Source organism: Botrytis cinerea, chromosome 6 (genome assembly GCF_000143535.2).
Source record: "Botrytis cinerea B05.10 chromosome 6, complete sequence".
NCBI classification, from domain to species: domain Eukaryota; kingdom Fungi; phylum Ascomycota; class Leotiomycetes; order Helotiales; family Sclerotiniaceae; genus Botrytis; species Botrytis cinerea.
In genome coordinates this window covers 236,998-255,845 of record NC_037315.1, presented here as the reverse complement: position 1 = coordinate 255,845, position 18,848 = coordinate 236,998, and the positions used below count along the sequence as shown (strand labels likewise).

General features: G+C 43.3%; 6 protein-coding genes across 6 annotated transcripts; 2 read left to right on the top strand and 4 right to left on the bottom strand.

Annotated features, from left to right (window-relative positions):
* The first annotated feature begins 43 nt into the window (after window positions 1-43).
* BCIN_06g00590 (hypothetical protein) lies at window positions 44-4,431 on the top strand. Its single transcript, XM_024693301.1, has one exon. It carries the CDS (start codon window positions 318-320, stop codon window positions 4,341-4,343), a length of 4,026 nt encoding a protein of 1,341 aa, XP_024549087.1. The 5' UTR covers window positions 44-317; the 3' UTR covers window positions 4,344-4,431.
* A 113-nt stretch (window positions 4,432-4,544) lies between these two features.
* On the bottom strand, window positions 4,545-8,041 carry BCIN_06g00580 (hypothetical protein). Its single transcript, XM_024693300.1, has 7 exons — window positions 7,317-8,041; window positions 7,222-7,254; window positions 7,056-7,171; window positions 6,767-7,005; window positions 6,045-6,733; window positions 5,837-5,989; window positions 4,545-5,787 (listed from the first exon to the last, which is right to left on the bottom strand). The coding sequence occupies exons 1-7, from the start codon at window positions 7,540-7,542 to the stop codon at window positions 4,751-4,753; spliced, it is 2,493 nt and encodes an 830-aa protein (XP_024549086.1). The 5' UTR covers window positions 7,543-8,041; the 3' UTR covers window positions 4,545-4,750.
* Window positions 8,042-8,359: 318 nt separating this feature from the next.
* BCIN_06g00570 (hypothetical protein) lies at window positions 8,360-11,134 on the bottom strand. Its single transcript, XM_001560136.2, has one exon. It carries the CDS (start codon window positions 10,921-10,923, stop codon window positions 8,551-8,553), a length of 2,373 nt encoding a protein of 790 aa, XP_001560186.2. The 5' UTR covers window positions 10,924-11,134; the 3' UTR covers window positions 8,360-8,550.
* A 92-nt stretch (window positions 11,135-11,226) lies between these two features.
* On the bottom strand, window positions 11,227-14,599 carry BCIN_06g00560 (hypothetical protein). The gene is made up of 6 exons (XM_024693299.1): window positions 14,164-14,599; window positions 13,948-14,064; window positions 13,547-13,885; window positions 13,351-13,461; window positions 13,156-13,293; window positions 11,227-13,068 (listed from the first exon to the last, which is right to left on the bottom strand). The coding sequence occupies exons 1-6, from the start codon at window positions 14,548-14,550 to the stop codon at window positions 11,545-11,547; spliced, it is 2,616 nt and encodes an 871-aa protein (XP_024549085.1). The 5' UTR covers window positions 14,551-14,599; the 3' UTR covers window positions 11,227-11,544.
* Window positions 14,600-15,192: 593 nt separating this feature from the next.
* Window positions 15,193-16,290, bottom strand: BCIN_06g00550 (hypothetical protein). The gene has a single exon (XM_001560134.2). The coding sequence runs from the start codon at window positions 15,952-15,954 to the stop codon at window positions 15,346-15,348; it is 609 nt and encodes a 202-aa protein (XP_001560184.1). The 5' UTR covers window positions 15,955-16,290; the 3' UTR covers window positions 15,193-15,345.
* A 1,357-nt stretch (window positions 16,291-17,647) lies between these two features.
* Window positions 17,648-18,471, top strand: BCIN_06g00540 (hypothetical protein). Its single transcript, XM_001560133.2, has 2 exons — window positions 17,648-18,007; window positions 18,067-18,471. The coding sequence occupies exons 1-2, from the start codon at window positions 17,874-17,876 to the stop codon at window positions 18,353-18,355; spliced, it is 423 nt and encodes a 140-aa protein (XP_001560183.1). The 5' UTR covers window positions 17,648-17,873; the 3' UTR covers window positions 18,356-18,471.
* Window positions 18,472-18,848: the final 377 nt, after the last annotated feature.

Below are 18,848 nucleotides of genomic sequence, written 5' to 3'. Positions count from 1 at the left end.
TACGCGGTTAGTGCTTGATGAGATGAGGTGAGAAGTGAAGGCAGAAGTCAGATATAGAATTTGAGATTTATCATTCAATTTTTTACATGAAATTGGATCATTGAGTCGGAAATCTTAAGATCTCAATAGTCTATTCTGATATGGGATGAACCATCATCTTCATACAAGGTGCAGTTGAGGATTCAGAGTTCTTATTCACTTTAACTTCAATTGCCGTTAATTTCTTACGATTGAGGTTGTCAGGACGAACTTCTTGATCCGCGAACCACAATCCTCATATTCAATCTATCTACGAACGCAAAAACTCAACACCCATCATGGGTGTCACCGGCCTCTGGACCATCGTGCAACCCTGCGCTCGCCCGACTCCCCTCCCAGCTCTCAACCGCAAACGACTCGCCGTCGACGCCTCAATCTGGATCTACCAATTCCTCAAAGCCGTGCGCGATAAAGAAGGAAACGCGCTTCGCAATTCGCATATCGTAGGATTCTTTCGCAGAATATGCAAACTTTTGTTCCATGGCATTAAACCGGTCTTTGTATTTGATGGTGGTGCGCCCATATTGAAACGTCAAACGGTATTGGGGAGGAAGAGGCGAAGAGAGGGGAGGAGGGAAGATGCGGTTAGGACTGCAGGGAGACTCTTGGGGGTACAGATGAAGAGGAGAGCGGAGGAGGAAGATAGTGAGAGGAAGAGGAGAGAAAGAGAAGGACAAACACGAAGCAGACCTGTTGAAGAAGAAGAAGTGGCGCCGGAAGAACAATTAGCATATGTGGATGAGATAGGGATGTCAGAGCAACAAGTCCAGACGACTCGAAAATTCTATAAAAAGGACGCATATCATTTACCTGAATTGACAAATGGTATAGAAGGGATGGGCAGACCGGAAGATCCGAGAATCATGTCAGCAGAGGAATTGGAAGAATATGCGAGACAGTTTCATAACGGAGAAGATGTGAATTTGTATGATTTCAGCAAGATTGACTTTAATGGGGAGTTTTTTATGAGTTTGCCAGCGGGTGATCGGTATAATATTCTGAATGCTGCGAGGTTGAGGAGTAGATTGCGGATGGGGTTGAGTAAGGAACAATTGGAAGAGATGTTTCCGGACAGGATGGCATTCTCGAAATTTCAGATTGAGAGGGTGAGGGAAAGAAATGAGTTGACGCAGAGATTGATGAATTTGAATGGGATGAATTCGGAGGAGCAGATGTTTGGAGTCAATGGGACAAATAGAATTGCAGGAGAGAGGGGAAGGGAATACGTTTTGGTCAAGAATGATGGGGTGGAAGGTGGTTGGGCATTAGGTGTGGTATCCTTGGAAAAGGGAGTGGGAGATAGGAACAAACCGATCGATGTGGATGATTATGATCGAAGAAATAACAAAGTGGACTTGGTTTCTGAATCTGAGGAGGATGATTTCGAAGATGTTCCTGTTGAAGGATTGAATCGGTTACCGAAACCCAGGGATGATAGGAGGAATATGACTTATAGCGATTTTCAAGCGAGAGAAGTCGCTGAAAGGAGGAAAGAGTACTCCAACGCGAAGGGAAAATCTAATTCAAACCCTACAAGAATGCCATCTGAGGATCCGGATTCTCTTTTTGTGGATGATGTAGTCGGACAACCAGGACCCAGCTCCTTGAATGTAAATTACGATAATGAGGATGAAGATATCAATCGCGCGATTGCTATGTCGTTACAACAAGATCAAGATGAAGATGCAGAACTTGACGAGGAGGATCATCTAAATCGAGCGATTGAATTATCACTCCAAAAGGGCTATGGTCAGGAAGAGGTGGAAGAGGATGATCCATTTGAGGATGTCCCTATCCCAGAATATGAGCAGAGAGCAGTAGCAGATGCTAGACCTCTCACTAAATCTAGTGGGAAAATGATTGCTCATATGGTTAACAATAGAGCTAACGCTGCTGTACCGAAACGGAAGGAAGAGACCGAGAAGATGGACAGTGATAGTGATAGCGATATGGATTTTCAATCCGCATTGAGGAAAGCAAGGACACAAACGGCACCGGAAAAGGTCCGCCAAGCAGCACCAATTGTCGTAAATAAAAAGAAACCTTTCGATGGACCATTGCCATTCGAGAGTATCCAATTCAAATCATCTTTATTTGGCAAAAAAAAAGTAGAAAAATTAGCTGAAGAACCACAAGTGGAAGATGATGACGAACTAGCTGGTGGTTTCGAGAAAGAAGATGAAAAAGAAAAGGCAAAACCACTACCTCCTTGGTTGATTGGCAATGATGATATCAGATCACAAGTTCAACAGCAGCGTAAGAAAGATCAAGAATTGAACGCAAAGGATCGCGAAAGAGCGGAAGAAGACGACAGGATCTTTCAACGTGATCATGGGGTTATTCATGTAGATTCTGGTGATGATAATGATAGTGATGTGGAAGTTTTGGATAAAGCGCCCACGCCTAATATTGTCGAGAATAGTATGGATGATTTGGCAGAAGCTGTTAAAGCTCAACCGCCGCAGTCTGATGTTCCTCAGGATAGACGGCCACCGGTAGAATCTCGTGTGGAAGATACAGTTGATTTGTTAGAGGATTCTGATGAACCAGTAGAGTGGTCGGAGAGCGATTATGGGGATGTGGCTCCTAAGTCTAAGAAGGATCCCAATTCTGTAGATCCCCTCGAAGAGAATATGGATGTGTCTTCTTCGAAATCGAAGTCGCCGTCTCCTGTTTTCGAAGATGTGGATCTTCCTGACGTTCAAGCAACTGAACCTACACACCTATCGACTTCTGCAAGAAATAGTCCGTCTCCTGTGTTTGAAGATGTTCAAATGGCAGATGCTATATCTACCTTGCCATCTGATCCAACTGTAGCCAGCAAGCCACCTTTCGATGATGCATATGATCGTCAAGAAGCTGAAGCGATTCCGGATGAATTTGATTTTAGTGATCCAGAAGAAGAAGAATTAATGACGCAACTCGCTATCGAAGCAGAAGAACATGCTCGCTTTGCCAGTACCCTGAACAACAAATCGGAAAAAGAAAACCATGATTCCTATGAGCAAGATCTCAAAGCATTGCGAAATCAACAAAAGAAAGATCGTAGAGATGCAGATGAAGTATCTCATATCATGATCACAGAATGTCAAGCTCTACTCCGTCTCTTCGGTATTCCTTACATCACCGCACCAATGGAAGCAGAAGCCCAATGTGCTGAACTTGTCCGTCTGGGTCTTGTAGATGGCATTGTTACAGATGATTCGGATATTTTTCTTTTCGGTGGGACGAGAGTTTATAAGAATTTATTTAATTCCAATAAACTCGTTGAGTGTTACCTCTCATCCGATCTGGAAAAAGAACTCTCGCTCTCCAGGGAACAACTTATCTCAATAGCTCACTTACTAGGCTCGGATTACACGGAAGGAATCCCCGGTATTGGACCCGTCACTGCTGTGGAGATCCTCTCGGAATTTCCATCTCATGCCGGTCTTGAGGAATTCAAAGAATGGTGGTCCCTCGTCCAAAATCCTCTTACAACTCTTCCGCTTGCAAGTGAACCAACGCTTTTTCGCAAAAAATTCCGTCGCTCACAGGCTACGAAACTCTTTCTACCCCCAGCATTTCCGAGTCAGGCGGTTACAGAAGCATATCTCAAACCGGATGTCGATAGTACGGCCGAGGCTTTCCAATGGGGAGTCCCGGATCTAGGACAATTGAGAGAATTTTTGATGGCCACGGTGGGTTGGAGTCAAGAACGGGTGGATGAAATTTTAGTGCCGGTGATTAGGGATATGAATAGACGGGAAACGGAGGGGACGCAGAGTAATATTACGAGATACTTTGAGGGTGGAGTTGGGGTGGGGGGCGTAGGGAATGGTGGGGCAGAGGGGAGGGAAAAGGGGAGTAAGAGGATGAGAGAGGCGGTAGGAAAGTTGAAGGCGAAAAAGAGGGGCGGAGCTACGAATTCGTTAGGGGATAGAGGTACCTTTGCGGATAATGCGAGAGAGTGGGCGAAGAAGAATGAATTGAGTATCGAGGCGCAAGCGAAACGAGACGCGAGTAAAAAGGAGAAGGGGAAGGGGAAGGGGAGGAAAAGAGTGGTGGAGGAGGTAAATGGGGATGGGGATGGGGATGAGGGATGCGAGGATGAAGATATGATTGTGGATGCGGATGCTGAAATAGAGTATAATGATGCAGATGATTATGGTGATGATGATGAAGAGGCAGAGGGAGAGGACTCAATAAATTCCAAACCAAAACCAGAGGATTCGGAAAAAGGAAAAGGAAAAGGGAAGGGAAGAGGAAGAAGCAATGGGAAAACAATGGGACAAGGGGTCAAAAGACGAAAGGTTACGGAATAAATTTATCCATGTATGCATGTATGATATTGAATTAGATGGTATAGAAAGAATTCCGAGAACTTTCTGGAAACGTGAAGTTTTGAAACCATAAAGGATTTGATCAGAAAGGCCTGATTGACATTGTTTCATTGGCATCACTTGTCGTGTATCTTTGACATCCTTTATTTATCAGTTCAGAGTAAAAAAATACTCACTAGCCACTGGTGTATTCCAAACTCAAATTTAATACTCGTGAGATTATTCATATTAACAATAAGATTACATCTCTACTTCCTGGCCTGAGAAAAAAACCCTCTACACATTGAGTTAAACAGGATTGATAGAATTTCAAATGCTTAAATAAATCATTCCATAATCCTACCAAACCTCTCATCTGTCATTAACATCCTCTCTCCTCTCACACAATCTCACCACTCCGTAGTCGAAGCACTCGGCGGTAAATCTTCATCCGCCGTTCCCCAAGTACTCTCGTTCCTCCCGAGCGTCAACTCCAAAGTGCCTCCCTCGAGCCAGAAATCATGCGTTATCCAATTCTTGGTCCACGTCTCGCCATTGAGTTTCGCGCTCTGGATATAGATATTCTCATACGCGCCGTCGAAATTGATGTTTTTGATCGTTGCGACTTTGCCCGATTGTCCATTCTTGACGCTTACTTCTGGGAAGTAGGGCGGTGTGATGAGGTAGACGTTTTGGCCTGAGACGGGCCAGAGGCCCAGCATGGAAAGCGTGGTGAAGGAGCCCATGGCGCCGGAATCGTCGTTTCCGGCGATACCGGCTACGGTGGTGTTGAATTGAGATGGGATGTAGAAGTGTGAGAAGTAAGCGGAGAGGCCGGGGCGTCCGGCATAGTGGAATTGGAAGACGGGTAGGAAGGCTTGTTCGTCGCCGATGTAGAGGAGGCCTGAGGTGTGCAGGTAGGAGAGACGGGAGATGAAGAGGGAGGGACCGCCGAGAGTGGTTATCAAAGAGGCCATGTCTTGTGGGACGAAGAAGGTGTACATCCAAGAACTGCCTTCGTAGGTTTCGTGGCCGTTGGGGTTGAGGTAGCAAGATGTGAAGTTGTAGAGGGGGGAGCAAAGAGTAGGGTCTTGGTAGCCGAATGTTCCGTTTAGGTAGCGGGGTTGAAGAAACCCGGTGAAGCCAGTGTCGACGATAGAGTCGGGTGCGTCGGTGGATCCGTTAACGTAAGAGGTTTGGTCCGCTTTGTACATGTTTTTCCAATTCTCGGCGCGTCCAAGATATTTTTCTACGTCGCCAGTTTGGCCGAGTCCCTGGGCTATTTCGGCAATACAGAAATCGTTGTAGGCGTACTCTACTGTTCGGGATATAGAGCGAGTCATAGGCCCTACTCCGTAAGGATCGAAGTCGTCGGTGGGAATGTAACCGAGATTTTTCCAGCTGGTAAGACCACCTCGACCTTCTATTGACCAGTCTGCTGGCTCATCTATATTGTATTAGCGATAATATGATGAAATGTATCTCGAAGAACGTACCTTCGGCATCGGATACTACTGCTTCATAACCAATTGCCCAGTCCACGTCCTGAGTAATGTTCTTGACATAAGAGTCTGCTAAAACAATGTCTGCATTCGAACCTCCCTGAGTAAATCCTTTACAAAGCGACATTCGACAATCCGGGAGTTTTCCTGAAAGTAAAAATTAGAGAGCAATTCTATCAAAATAATCATTGTAGAAACAAACCTTCATGACGGTAAACATCAATCAAACTCCTCACCATTTGTGTCTGACTATATGGATCCAACAAAGTCAACAAGGGATGAATACTTCTAAAAGAATCCCAGATACAATAATAGGAATCATAATAAGGTTCATCGCTGTCCCACAATGGATTCTCCCCAGTATAATCTTGTGGTGAAATCATGGCCCTGTAAGTGCCAGACCAAAAAACAGTTTGGAGTTCATCACTAACACCTGTAGCATCAACACTAATGACCGAAAGTTTTTCTCTCCACGCATCTTCAGCAGCAGTCAACACTTTCTCGAAATCAAAATCGGGTATTTCGTTCTCGGCATTTTGACAAGCTTTTGCGATGCTGATGAATGACACACCTACTCGAGCAAGGATTTGATTGCTGGCTGGTGCTTTAAATTGTGTCCAGGCTCCGGCGGGAAGAGGAGGTGAGTTTATGCCATCGGGTGTTACACTTAGATTCTTGGGTTCACTTCCAGCGCGGTTATTTATGAAAACTCCCGTGTCTCGGATTTCTGCACCTTTGAAATCGGCACAAAAATGCAAATCATAGCTTCCAATTCCAAATGAAGGATTAAATGTTCCGGTGCCGGACAGTCTTCCGGTGTCTGGATCGACTTGGACTGAACCATTTGATCGAGACTCAGGCAAATCCGTCAGATCTACTAAGATGAGTGGGCTATAAGGTAGAGGAGCCTGTTGAGTGGAATACGAATCATTAGACGACGAATTCGAAGGGAAAGTAAACCGGTATAGTGCGGTATGATTTGTGACAGTTACTTCAGTGTGAATCGAAGTGTTTAACGATACGGCAAAGTATCCTGGATGGGCTTCGGCAGTTCCATTAATCCTTCTCGATGCTCGATCGGTTTTGGTGAAGAAACAATTATTCAAGATATCTCCAGGACAACCTGTTTGAGGAAATAATGGGAAATTTCCAAGTGATGGTGACTTGTGTTTGGATCAGTAAAGTAATTTTCTCATAAAGTAGTCGTACTTACACCACCCGTGCCGGAATCGTGCATATGAGAGAATCCTGTGATATCGGAATTATCTGAGGCAAACCCTCCTTGCTTTTCATCGGGATTGTTTACATCTGCAACTGCTTTTGCCATACCTTGAAACTGATGAGCTCGAATCGTCAAAGGAGGAGTCAATAAAGCTTACCGAAGGGTAAAGTCGCCCCAGGAAACACATGACCTGTGAGTATGTCAGTAACAATTCTCAACATATGTCAGGAAGTTAGAATCAACAGAACACACCTCCTTTCGCAGTTCCAATGAATGGATCGACGTATTTAAAAACATCAAATTCCTTCTCTATCTGACTTCCAATTCCAACATCTGCCACTATTACTAGACTCAGGAGTAGAGCCCTCCATTGTGATAAAACCCTCATGGCTAACGTTTCGATGTGAAGAAATCTCACAACGCGCGACTCGATTCCGAAGAGAAGATAAGAATCTCCAAATTCCTGGGGTGTAGACATCTTTCATACCTGTCTCCAGCTTGTTTGTACAAACCCGAAGTCTCCACTTATGCCCATTGTCCACGATGCCATACGACGTTACAATGCCCCCTCCTCTGTGCATCTCTTCGTGTTCTCTTGAATGTGCTTTGTTCTGGATGATCATCATAATCTATGCCTGTCGTGGGAGTTGCTAACGCAGAATGCGGGGTAGGGCAGCGGACAGGGGAGATGCGGACATGTACGCCATTGCCGGTATGTCACTTGGCGTGAGGAGGTCTGCGATGAAGACATACATGGATACTTTATGCAGATCGTATGTTTGGATGTTTGGATGTTTGGATTTGGTGGTAAAGTAAAGTTGTGAGGATGTGTCGTGGATACGCAGTTGGGGATTGAGTCCTTTTGAGTTTGTGGAAATCGGGATAATGACTTCCGAGGGCACCGAGAGTGACTGGGATCCGCAATGGAACTGGAAAAGTGTATATCTGTGGGACATACTCAGATGTCCAAGAAGACCACATCATTCCTGAACTCTGTCTGGAGTTTTCGAGATTCGATCAAGATATTGGTTGATTCGGTTCAGCACGTGAGTGTCAGGTGACCGTATAGATTCCCGAGTCTCTTATAAAGTTCGAGGTTATCATCTCAAACATGTCTAATCACAAACTCTAAACAACAGTATTTCTTCTCACAAAAACAACAAAAAAGCGTATTCATGGGTTTTAACCCACGCCAGATCGAAGTTGGAATACGAAATACTCTGTTCTAACAGCAGGAGTTGACCTTGAGGCAAACGTCTTTGAAAACAACTAGAAGATGAGAATATGAGAAATTTTGAGCTAAATTATATTTCATTTTTTGTTGTTGAATATCAAGAACTACAAGCGTCGCGTCAATAAAGATAATCTCTAATCCTCCACTTATGAGCTTTAAAGCAATCTCAGACTAGCGTCGTGGCAGCAGCCATCCTACTGGCATATCCCCAAAGTTCCCATGCACAAAATTCAATCTCTTCCAGCCTCATCCTTACTTACTCCAACTACCTCCATATGCATCATAGTTCTCTAGAGCCTCCCTATTCAGTACTAACTCCCCCCACAATCCTTCAAGTTCCTCACTCACTTCCTTCCACCAATAAACAAAAGAGTGCATTTCTCTGATCGTTTGAAGCTGTTGATCAAGCGAATGTCCCTCAACAAGTTCTGTGCGCCTTTTTTCGGTACACGTATCCAAGTAGTATTGGATATAGACTACTAATGCATCGTACTTGCATTCAGGGGTGTCTTCAAGGATAGCACAGTTGTAGGGAGTAGACCTTGTGAGGGAGATAACGATATGGATGGCTCGCGCGAATTCAAAAGAATGCATTGGAATACCCTCTGGATAGGCGATAGTCCACTTCTTGAAGATTTCTTGTTCAATAGAGGCTGCGTATTCAGATGTAGTAACACAGCAACTCTGTTTTTCTTTTCCCTCTGCCAATACATCTTCAGTTGCTTTTTTCAATGCCTCACTAAATGCGTCCAAATTCAAGAATTTTAATGTTCTTCTTACCACTGCTGCAGTAGTTGCGACAAACTTTTCGTCCGTAAGATTGTCGAACTCGTTCCCAGTCGATTCACAACGCTTCTTGTGAAACATACTTATGAAGTCTTGTTTCAATTGATCTACAGTAGCAACGACAAGGTCCTTCATTGTGCATTCGATTGATGCATCCGAAAAATCCTTGTTTTCAGTCAGTTTTTCCACTTCGCTTGTTTTGTTTGTGTCGAGCTCGTTTTCTTCATCACTACTATAGGCACTGCAGTGGGCAGATTCAGACTCGGACGTATCAGAGCTCTCATCATCAGCATCCTGTTGGTCTTCAAGGCTAATGCCCTCAATGTTTTCTTCTTTCGCCTTCTCAAAGCCTCCTATGATGGTGGTATTGGGTTTCTTTTCGATGATATCGTTTCCATAAGTGGTTGAGCAAGAGGCGGCACGGCAGCTCTTTGATCTTACAAACTCGTCATAGTTTGACTGAATAAAAGCTTGTTGCAACATAACAGCTTCCTCGTCGAAATCTGCAGGCAATGGAAAATCCTCTCTCCATTGAGGCTTCGTGGCCGCCCAAACTGACTCTTTCCAGACCTTCTCCGAAATTTTTCCTATCGATTCAACCCCTCCAAATTTCTTGTCTGGTATGTCGTTTATTGTGATAGCTTCATATTCTTTTGTTAGAGGCACAACAACTTGACAGTCACTTTCAGAAGAAATAGAACCCTTGGATGAAATGGGCGAAATAAGCTGCTCTTCTTGCGACTTTCTTGCATAAGCCGCTTCTGCCTCTTTAATCAACCGGTCCATGCCTCTCTGACACGCTTCGAAAATTTCTCTCAATATCTGTAAGTCCTTTGCCAACTGTCCGCTTCGAACAAATTTAAAGATTTCAATGATGAGCCCAAGATCTTCGTTTCTGTTGTTAGACTCTGTTGCCGTGTCGTCGTTCAAAGACTCCAAGGCCTTGAGATACATTTTATCTCTTGTCTTTCTGTTATCAATCTTCTGCAATTGTCTTTCTAATTTTCCACTCATTAACATGCGTTTCACGCTCTCAATAACGAGGGCTAATTCTTTCATCTCTTTCTTAGCTTCTGGTCCTGTCTCGCCATACAATAACTCGAGAAATTCCAAATAAACTCCCGAATCTTTCTTTTCGTGTGAGATGAGCTCATTTGGTTCTGGGCGTGGGGAAAGAATTTTGGATCCATCAACCATTTCTTTATTTCCATCAAATAAATCCATCTCGAGATTGGTCGAGTTAATACCAATTCCACTTTCTGGTTTCATTTGTTCAATTTTCGGAGGTACTTGAGTCTCTTCCACCTTCCCGTTGTCCTGTTTTATGTCTCTGTCTTCCACGGCGGGATCATTTCCACAACGAGTTTCGTCTGCAAGACTTGTCAATGGAGCGGCAACAATGTCATCTACCTTCTCTTTTCCTCTTATCACCAGCTGTAGTCTGCGTCTTTTCTCTAAAATTCGTCTCTCTCTTCTTGATAGAGGACTCTCGCGAATCTTAGGTTTGACCTCGGTTATGTCAAACTTATTGTTTGTCTCTCCTCCTACCACAGTCTGTGTTATTCGTTGTCTTTTTGGTGGAGATGGAATGTCCCGGACTTCCGTTCGTTTTTCTGTGAAGTCAAGTGAACCTTCTAGGTGCCCCAAAGATTCCGCATTGAATTTTGATATTGGGGAAGGTGATGGAGACTTCTCAAAACTGCGCTTGGAAAATCTGCATTTTTTATCAGGTGTTTGGGGTGATGATGGTGGAGCTACAAGCATTTTGGATAGGCATTTGGTCCTTTCTGAGTTACTGCTGTTTTCTGAACTAGGGAAATCGGTATCCATGTGTGGCATTGTTTCGAAATTCCTATTTTTAAGGGTTTTGTAAAGCGATTTATGAGTATCGATGAAGAAGTTTCTGCCGTAATCTAGCAATATTTTATGGGCACAAGTTGCGCGTTGTTGATGAAAGTGATGTTTGATCTGAGTCTTGGTAGTCACTATTGAACTGTAAGCAATGATATATCAATCAAAGTAGCCAAAAATGAGAAGTGCTGTATTTTCCTTTTGGTGAGATGTTTGTTTGTACAATTGAGGGAAGGGAAAGTTGATGTTTGGTGTTCATGTTTATCGCTCTTCATTTGGCACTTTCCTTGGTGGGAATTATAGGATCGTATTAAAATATTGAGGAAACAACAATGATTGCCAGTCAGGCAATGTACACGATATATAAGTTGCAAGTGCAATCAAGTATGTGAGTCTTGTGTTAGACAAGTGCAACTGAGGAAAGAAGCTTCACATTTGACAGTTTGAGGCAGCAATCGGAGTTCTATCTTGTATTTCATATCGGACATCATAGCTATCAGCAGTAAAAGTTGTGTTGAGATATTTAGATAGTATGAAAACCCTCAACTCCACGCCTTTTTCTAAGGGTCGAAGATTGAATATTTTTCCGAAACGACTTCCACCTCTATCTCATTCCGGTGGTGTATCGCCTGGATCCCTCGTCGCACGCTTCATTTTCTTGAATGCTCTAATTCTCTGCAACGATTTCCATTCTTTGGGGTCTGGAGAGACCACATCTTCCATCACTTCGTCAACCAAATCTTTAATATTTTCTCTCGTCCTCTTCTGAGAGGTCGCTCTAGCAGGTCGTCCCCCACTACGACTGCCTGCTGTCTGTGAACTCTTCCCCGTGTCTCCAATCCCCGGAGGTAAAACATCCCGCTCTTCAATCCGCAGCTTCGTTTCTAATATCTTGCCCCAGTCAATGTAATCCCGGAAAAGCTCCTGCCATCCTTCTGAAGCTTGGTTGATTTCTGGTTCTAGCCAAACCAGCCTTTCCAAGCCTTGAGTGAGTAACCTCCAACATTTATGTCGGATTGGTATTGTCAACTTCTCAATGCCCCCCACCATCTCCGCTTCACAATTAGCAGTCATCATTGACGCCGCACTCTTCGCAAAAGATCCAATGTATTTATTTGAACATATTTGAGAACACAACTGTCTTGCCTTGTCGTAATTTCTCAGATTATGCACCGCCTCGGTCGCCTCGAGCAGCATATCGAACTCCTTCTGTTCTATAGGATAATTACTTGCGACACCCTTTTTGCTTGGAGTAAAAAACAATGCTTGACATTTCTCCAGACGGTTATAGGAGTGGTTCAATTGCATTGCCAGTTCTCCCGTTCTGGATTTTTTCCCAATTTTGTCAATAACTTCTCGATTAAATCCCCTAGCTCCCCTATTCCAAACCAACAGCGCCCTCTTGGAAAGGATGTCTTCCAAACCTCCACTCTGCCTCTCTCTCTCCAAGGTAATTCCTACCGTTCTTTCATGGTTTGTCGAAGCCACAACTAACAACTCCACCACATTTTTCACTGGCGTATCCATCATTCCTAATTCTCCCTCGCCACCGCCAACACTTTTATTTTTATTCTCCACTAATACCTCTATGAGTCCTCCCACAGCTTCAACTTGCGATTCCATATTTTCCCAAAATTCTTTCCCAGTTTTCGCACTTTCAGCTATTCTTGCAACAAACTCCAAAACTTGCCTCTCCATCGGCGTAGTCTCTATCTGCGATTGTATGTTCAAAATTCTCTGCATCAAAATCGCATTGTCGTTGACATACGGATCATGGACGACAGGATCCAACCTTTCTCTGGATGTATAGACAAGAGGGACACCGGACTCACCAGCTTGCGGCAGGTAGAAAACCCTAGTACCTTCCTTGATCGCGCGGTATTGCAGAATGCGTCCGCCGAAGCCACGAACCATGAGATCCCAAAAGTCTTGAGTGTGAACGTCTTCTAAATACTGGACGCTGATTGGATGGAAATCGACATGCAATTCTATGGGGGGGTCTATGAGAATGGGTTGACTCTTGGAGCCGTGAATTTTGCTCCTGAAGGAAGGGTACACTGCTTCGGCAAATTGGCACAGGAGACGACGGGACCGCCAATTGATGGGTTTCTTGAAGTCAATTCCTCCGAAAATCTAGAGTTTCAGAAGGTTCACATTAGCAAGTCGAACGTTCACTTGGAGGAAAAAGGGCGCAAAACGTCAATTACTAGATCAACTTACTGCATATTGCCAGCTCCAGCCAAGCTCCGCGCTTTGCTCTGTTCCAAAATATCCTTCTCTGTTATTTGTAAATACACGAACACCGAGACGATGCAGAGATTGATAATAGCCTATAGCATGCATGACTTCGTGTGCAATCTTTTGATTCATTAGTTCATGAGAAGTAGACAGCCTTTTACCCTAAGACAAACTCACGGTACTTGCACAGCGATATCTGATACCTGCTAACTCGGAGCCTGATAAATCTTTATACTGAAAGAAGATAGGCTCTAAAGATTCGACGTTGAGAAACATTTGAACTCGCCACTGGTTCGTTTAAAATTAGCTAAATCAGCAGACGCGCATATGGAGAGTTGCCAAGCAGGTTAACAAAACCCCAGATACTACGTACCTTAGCGCCAGGTTTTTTCTTAATGAGCATTTCCCAAGTATTAATTGTTGAAACTCCCAAAGCATCTCCAAATTTCTTGACCGGGTATGTTGGATCATTATTAGGTGGATCATTGTCTCTTACGTTCTGATGGCTGTAGAAGTATGAACACATAAAATCCATTTCATTCATCAGTCCGCGAAATATCCGATCTCTTTCGGCCTCGACTTGCTGTTCGCGTTCAATAGTCCATGGTCCTTCTCGAGGGCTAAAGGTATGATATTCTTTAAGAATCTTTGAGCCTGGTGGGTATCTATTTGGATTGACAGGAGCGCGGGGTCCAAAAAGAAGGGCATCTAGCTATCAAGGGGTCAATTTAGACTAGCTATAAGCAAGGAACCAAGTAGAAGAATTAATCATACCCATGGTAAACTTTTAGAAGACGTTATAAATTGCGAAGCAAGTATAACTATTGGTTTGAGGACCTCCCAAACTTTATCATTGCTCGATTGCCACTTTCCACCATCGGGGTCATGTCTCTAACGCTCGAAATAATCAGTAATGATGAAACATTCATGACCCTTTTCAAGAAGGACTGTTTCTAGCGAGATTTTGGAAGAAAGAATGTAAGTACTCACAATCGGTATACTATCTGTCCTCAACCACGCATCACTTGGCTTATCCTCCCATCTTTCCCTCCTCAAAATCGGTATAATCCCTCCAGACAGTGTACTCTCCCTCAATGGTCTATCACAAATAGCATCTAAATCCTTCAGTTCCCTCGTGGTAAAGAGTTGCAGTTCTTGTCTTTGGTACCCTCCAATTATATCATATCGATCATCCTGTCTTTGATTTTCCCAATTGATTGGGAACAGAGGATCTAAAGGAGTTAACCAACTCTTCCCATGAGATCTGTCTGGAGATTTGGGCCCAAATTTCCGAGCATATTCGGTATAAGGACGTGTCTGAGCGTCTCTCTCGAATTTCAGTTGATTTTCATAGGTGGCTATTGGTGGTAGCGGCATATTTCGGGATTGATATCTATCTCGGACCTCGAGAAAGCTGAAAAGACACATTTATTTTTTGATTTCAATTCAATTTTCCAAATTGTTGTGCTGCAACAAAGAGTTTAGATTATAGCATCGGTGAAAGGACTAGGTTGTTCAATCTTTTGTTTTCGGATATCTTTTGTCTGCTCTTAGACAACAATCAAATGAGGCGTTGCCCTTTGAACATTGCTTGGATCGATAAATAAAAACTGAAGCATATTGTAGGCAATGGAGGCTGGACGCAGTTCTTTTTATCGCCGGCCCATAGCTTAAGTTGACTTAAAAGCATGCCAGATATCAATGTAACTAATGATGCTTCATTCCCCCTATTCGTATTTGATAATAAGATGGTACTTCAGGCTCAGATGCTTGATATTTCAATTTCGATGTGCCATTACAAAGAAATCATTTTACAAAGTATCTGAATGGTAGCATGACGAAAGGAAAGTGATAACGCAATAGAATAATACTTTACATAGGGGAGAAGACCAAGATCATCTTGACCTCGGATGGATACATATAACGATGGGAGGCTAAAAGATAGAACCAAAGCCCGCAAAGCCGAGATCAGATCATTATAATCACTAGTAAAAATCATGAAGTACGAAGACACTATTATGTTTTGAAACGATTATATATTCCATTAGTCATTACTGCTCCCGTCATCAATTTGTCTCATGCCTTCGTTTCCTCCGTCATTTGAATTATAGGTGAACGCCCACACAACCATCCCACCAGAGTTCCATCTACCAACTATTAACAAACCTCGGTCTAGGTGAAAACTCTTTGAACATCAACTTTCACGCAAGTTGGGTTTTGTGGCTCATCCTCACCCACAACCCAAGCCAAAGTGGTGTAGTGGTATCCCCAGTACGTCTCACAGATGTACCATCTGTAATAAGCTTCAGTACCAAAACTGATTGGTGATACTGTGTCATCTTGATAACCCTGAATGTTCAACAAATTGTCCTCATCAAAAGCTACCGTCGTTGTGGAAGTCGTGCTAGGTGTAAACAATGGCATCGCGACGTTGCTAGTGGCGCTGTACGAAAGTCCGAAAGGCGAAGAAAGGTTGAATCCTGAACCTTGAAGTAGCCACGTCAAAATACCAGTTTCACCGATAGTAGCATTGAAGCTGGTGTCGTAGGAGGAAGTGTTGAAGTTGAAGGTGGAAAAAGTAGCGTTTGGGCTAGAGATTGAAGGGCCAAGGCAAAGTCCTTCGATAGCTGCACCTTCATGACAAGGCGAAAGAGTGGCACCGTTCAGGCTATCGTCTGAGGAGATAAGTGCGAGGGAAAATGGAGCGGATTGGTTTGTGTATTGTGCCGTAACTTGAGTAGTTGCAGCCAAAAGGCCAGTGAGGATAAATGAGGTACGCATGTTAAACTCTGATATTCGACTTTGTGAATTAATTTCTCAGTTGCAAATGCAATCTAGTATTGATGGATTGAATTAATAGTATCAAATCCTGTATGTATGAATTGGTTCTCTTGTAGTGAACGGAATGTTAATGATGTGTGTTAATGAAGATGGTGTTTTCATGGAAAAAGCACTTCTTTTATATAGTAAGATGGCATGTCTCTTGACAGAGGCAAAATCAATAGGGAAGGCGTAGAGGTGGGATGATGATGCCAAGGAAGGAGCTCGTATTCACCGCACATCCAAAAGATCGACACGATTAGCATGAACACAAAAGAGTAATAAGTGGGAAGGAACAATGGTGTGGTAGAACTATCTTGATTACATGATTGAATGTGACTGAATATGACAGGAGTGCGAGGTATGATCGGATGTCACAAAATGCGAGTTGGACACCAAAATGCCCAAAGCAGGAACGTTTCGAGGTATACAGTCTGACAGTGTACAGTATGGGGGGAGGGTACAGACGGATAAGCCCAACCCCCCTGTTGACTACCCCGCATACAATACCACCTCGTATTCTTCAGTGACGAGACTATAAGACGAGAATATAAAAAAACATTGCACATTATTAGATGCTCATCCGTCAACGAACGAATGCTTTTTAAACCATCACGAGGTGAGGTAACACCACAATCTATCCAAGTATCGATGCAATACGATATTTGGCCAAGTAAGAGTGTTACACGATAAAATTCATAATCAAGACATGTGAGCAATCAAATCCCCATAGGTCCTTCTGTCGCTACTTGACAACTGACATAAGGCTAATTGGTGAACTAACTCTCCAATATACATATACGACATATAATAGAATGGTGTGCACCAATATATAAACATCTAATCCAGAACACTAATGCAGATACTTGTAGCGGGTATAACAATAGAGCAATCATATCACTAGACCCGACCACTTTTCTTCAATCCAAATATGCCGGGATCCGTGAAGAAAGTCTTCAAAGGTACAAAAAAATACAACCCCGAGATTCAAAGTAATGCATAAATCGCACATCCACCACGGCACAATCGATTCACAACCAACAAAGAGTAGATGACTGTCGTAGAACGCAGTTTGTGGATTTCATAAAGTCATAGCATGATTTCGAAACATCTAAAATTTCTCATGGCACATGGCAAGATGTCATGAGAAATTCGTCAACAGACGTAAGTACAACACAAATCTGTACAGTAAATACCTACATAGAAAGTGGATAAATCCCGCTAGGAAGTAAGTTTCCTAGGCCGGTTGAGTGAATACTTGCATGTGTGATTTGGCACTTTTGTCCCTTCGCAAAATCCACTTTGAACAGCTAGGATCCGCTTGATTTATTAGTCGAGGCAGTCTTCGTAGATATCATACCTGAGTGGTCTTTCCCAGTTAAAGTCCACTTTAGGTCTTTAACCTGATCCATGTACCTTACATTGTAGACCAGATTATCAGATTGTTGATAAACGATCTAATCTAATCTTTGCCCCACGTCTCTTCCTTCTCCTATTGAATGATAGGATACATTCCATCCAAAGTACGTAAAGAATCTAACTTAGTCGGTGTCAATCGAAAAGTGCAAGACCCATCTGTCAGAAAGTTTAAATTAACAATTTAAGGTTATTAGTTTATTGGTAAGTTAAGAAGAGCCTCATTTCAATGGCACTCGGTCCCGAGATTTAAGCTTAAGGACCTACTGAATAGAGTATGAGAACCGAAATTTGTGTATTTGTCGTCTTAACTGATGATATGGAGAGATGTTGTTTCCATGCCGTCCTGTGAGCTAATAGAGTACCAAAGTATAAACAGGGCCGGCTTCCTGTTGTTGAATACTTCTCCTCATTCATTCAATTCCAGGAAATATAAATTCCCATAACTTTTCAGTCCAGCCAAAATGAAATTCTCAGCAACCCTCATCTCTGCACTCAGCGTTGCCACTGCATCAGCTGCCGCCATCCAAGAACGTGCCGGTACCCTTTTCACCATTACCGACTTTAAAGCTGCGTGTACTAGCAGCACATCCTGCTCGTAAGCATCCTAGCATCATCTTATCAACCCTCATCCCATCCACTGACAACGCCCGTCAGGTACTCATTCGAGTATGCGATAGGAACAGGAACCACTGGCAGCTCCACAGCCTGTTCAACTACTCTCTCAACCACTGGCGGGAAGCTCCCTGACATTGCCACAAAGGGCGCCAGATGCGGCGGTATAACCTATTGGTTCACGCGCACTTCTGAGGGTCTTAAGGTTTACAATTCCCTCCAGATTACGTATACCAGTAGGACCGGAAGCTACGTGATTCCTACCAGCGAGCTGAGTACCAGTGGTGGGTTTGAGCATTATACTGGTCCTACTACTTTCGCTTTGTCCTAGCCTTAATAGATGGTAGAATGTGCTTCATGTGAGGCCGAAAAGACTGAGTCGGTGTATCATTATAGATGCGGGTAGATTTTAGAGGGGATTTCTTTAACGAATGGAGATGTTATTCATAGGGCTAAAATAAAGTATTGTGCCATAATCGAAAACAATACCTCTGTAAGCATAAACCAGACGTTTAAAACCTACTATAAGTTTTGGTTTGGATTAAGAAATGAAAGCTCTAAAAGTTGATTTGAATTCTCTGCCAAGAGAGACCGTTGCAATTGGCATATTATCAGCCAACAGATAAAACTAAGGGTCAAAAACAACATATTTCCGGATACTGTGCAGCCTTTTCGCTATCATACTGATGACATGCCTGCAACATAATGTTTCTTTTATCCTCAACTTGGTTCCCATTCCAGGCGTTATACAGTGCGGCAAGGCCCGCAGGCTTCCGTTTTTGTATGCGAAGAATCTCTTCACAATGTTACAGCGTAGAACTCTA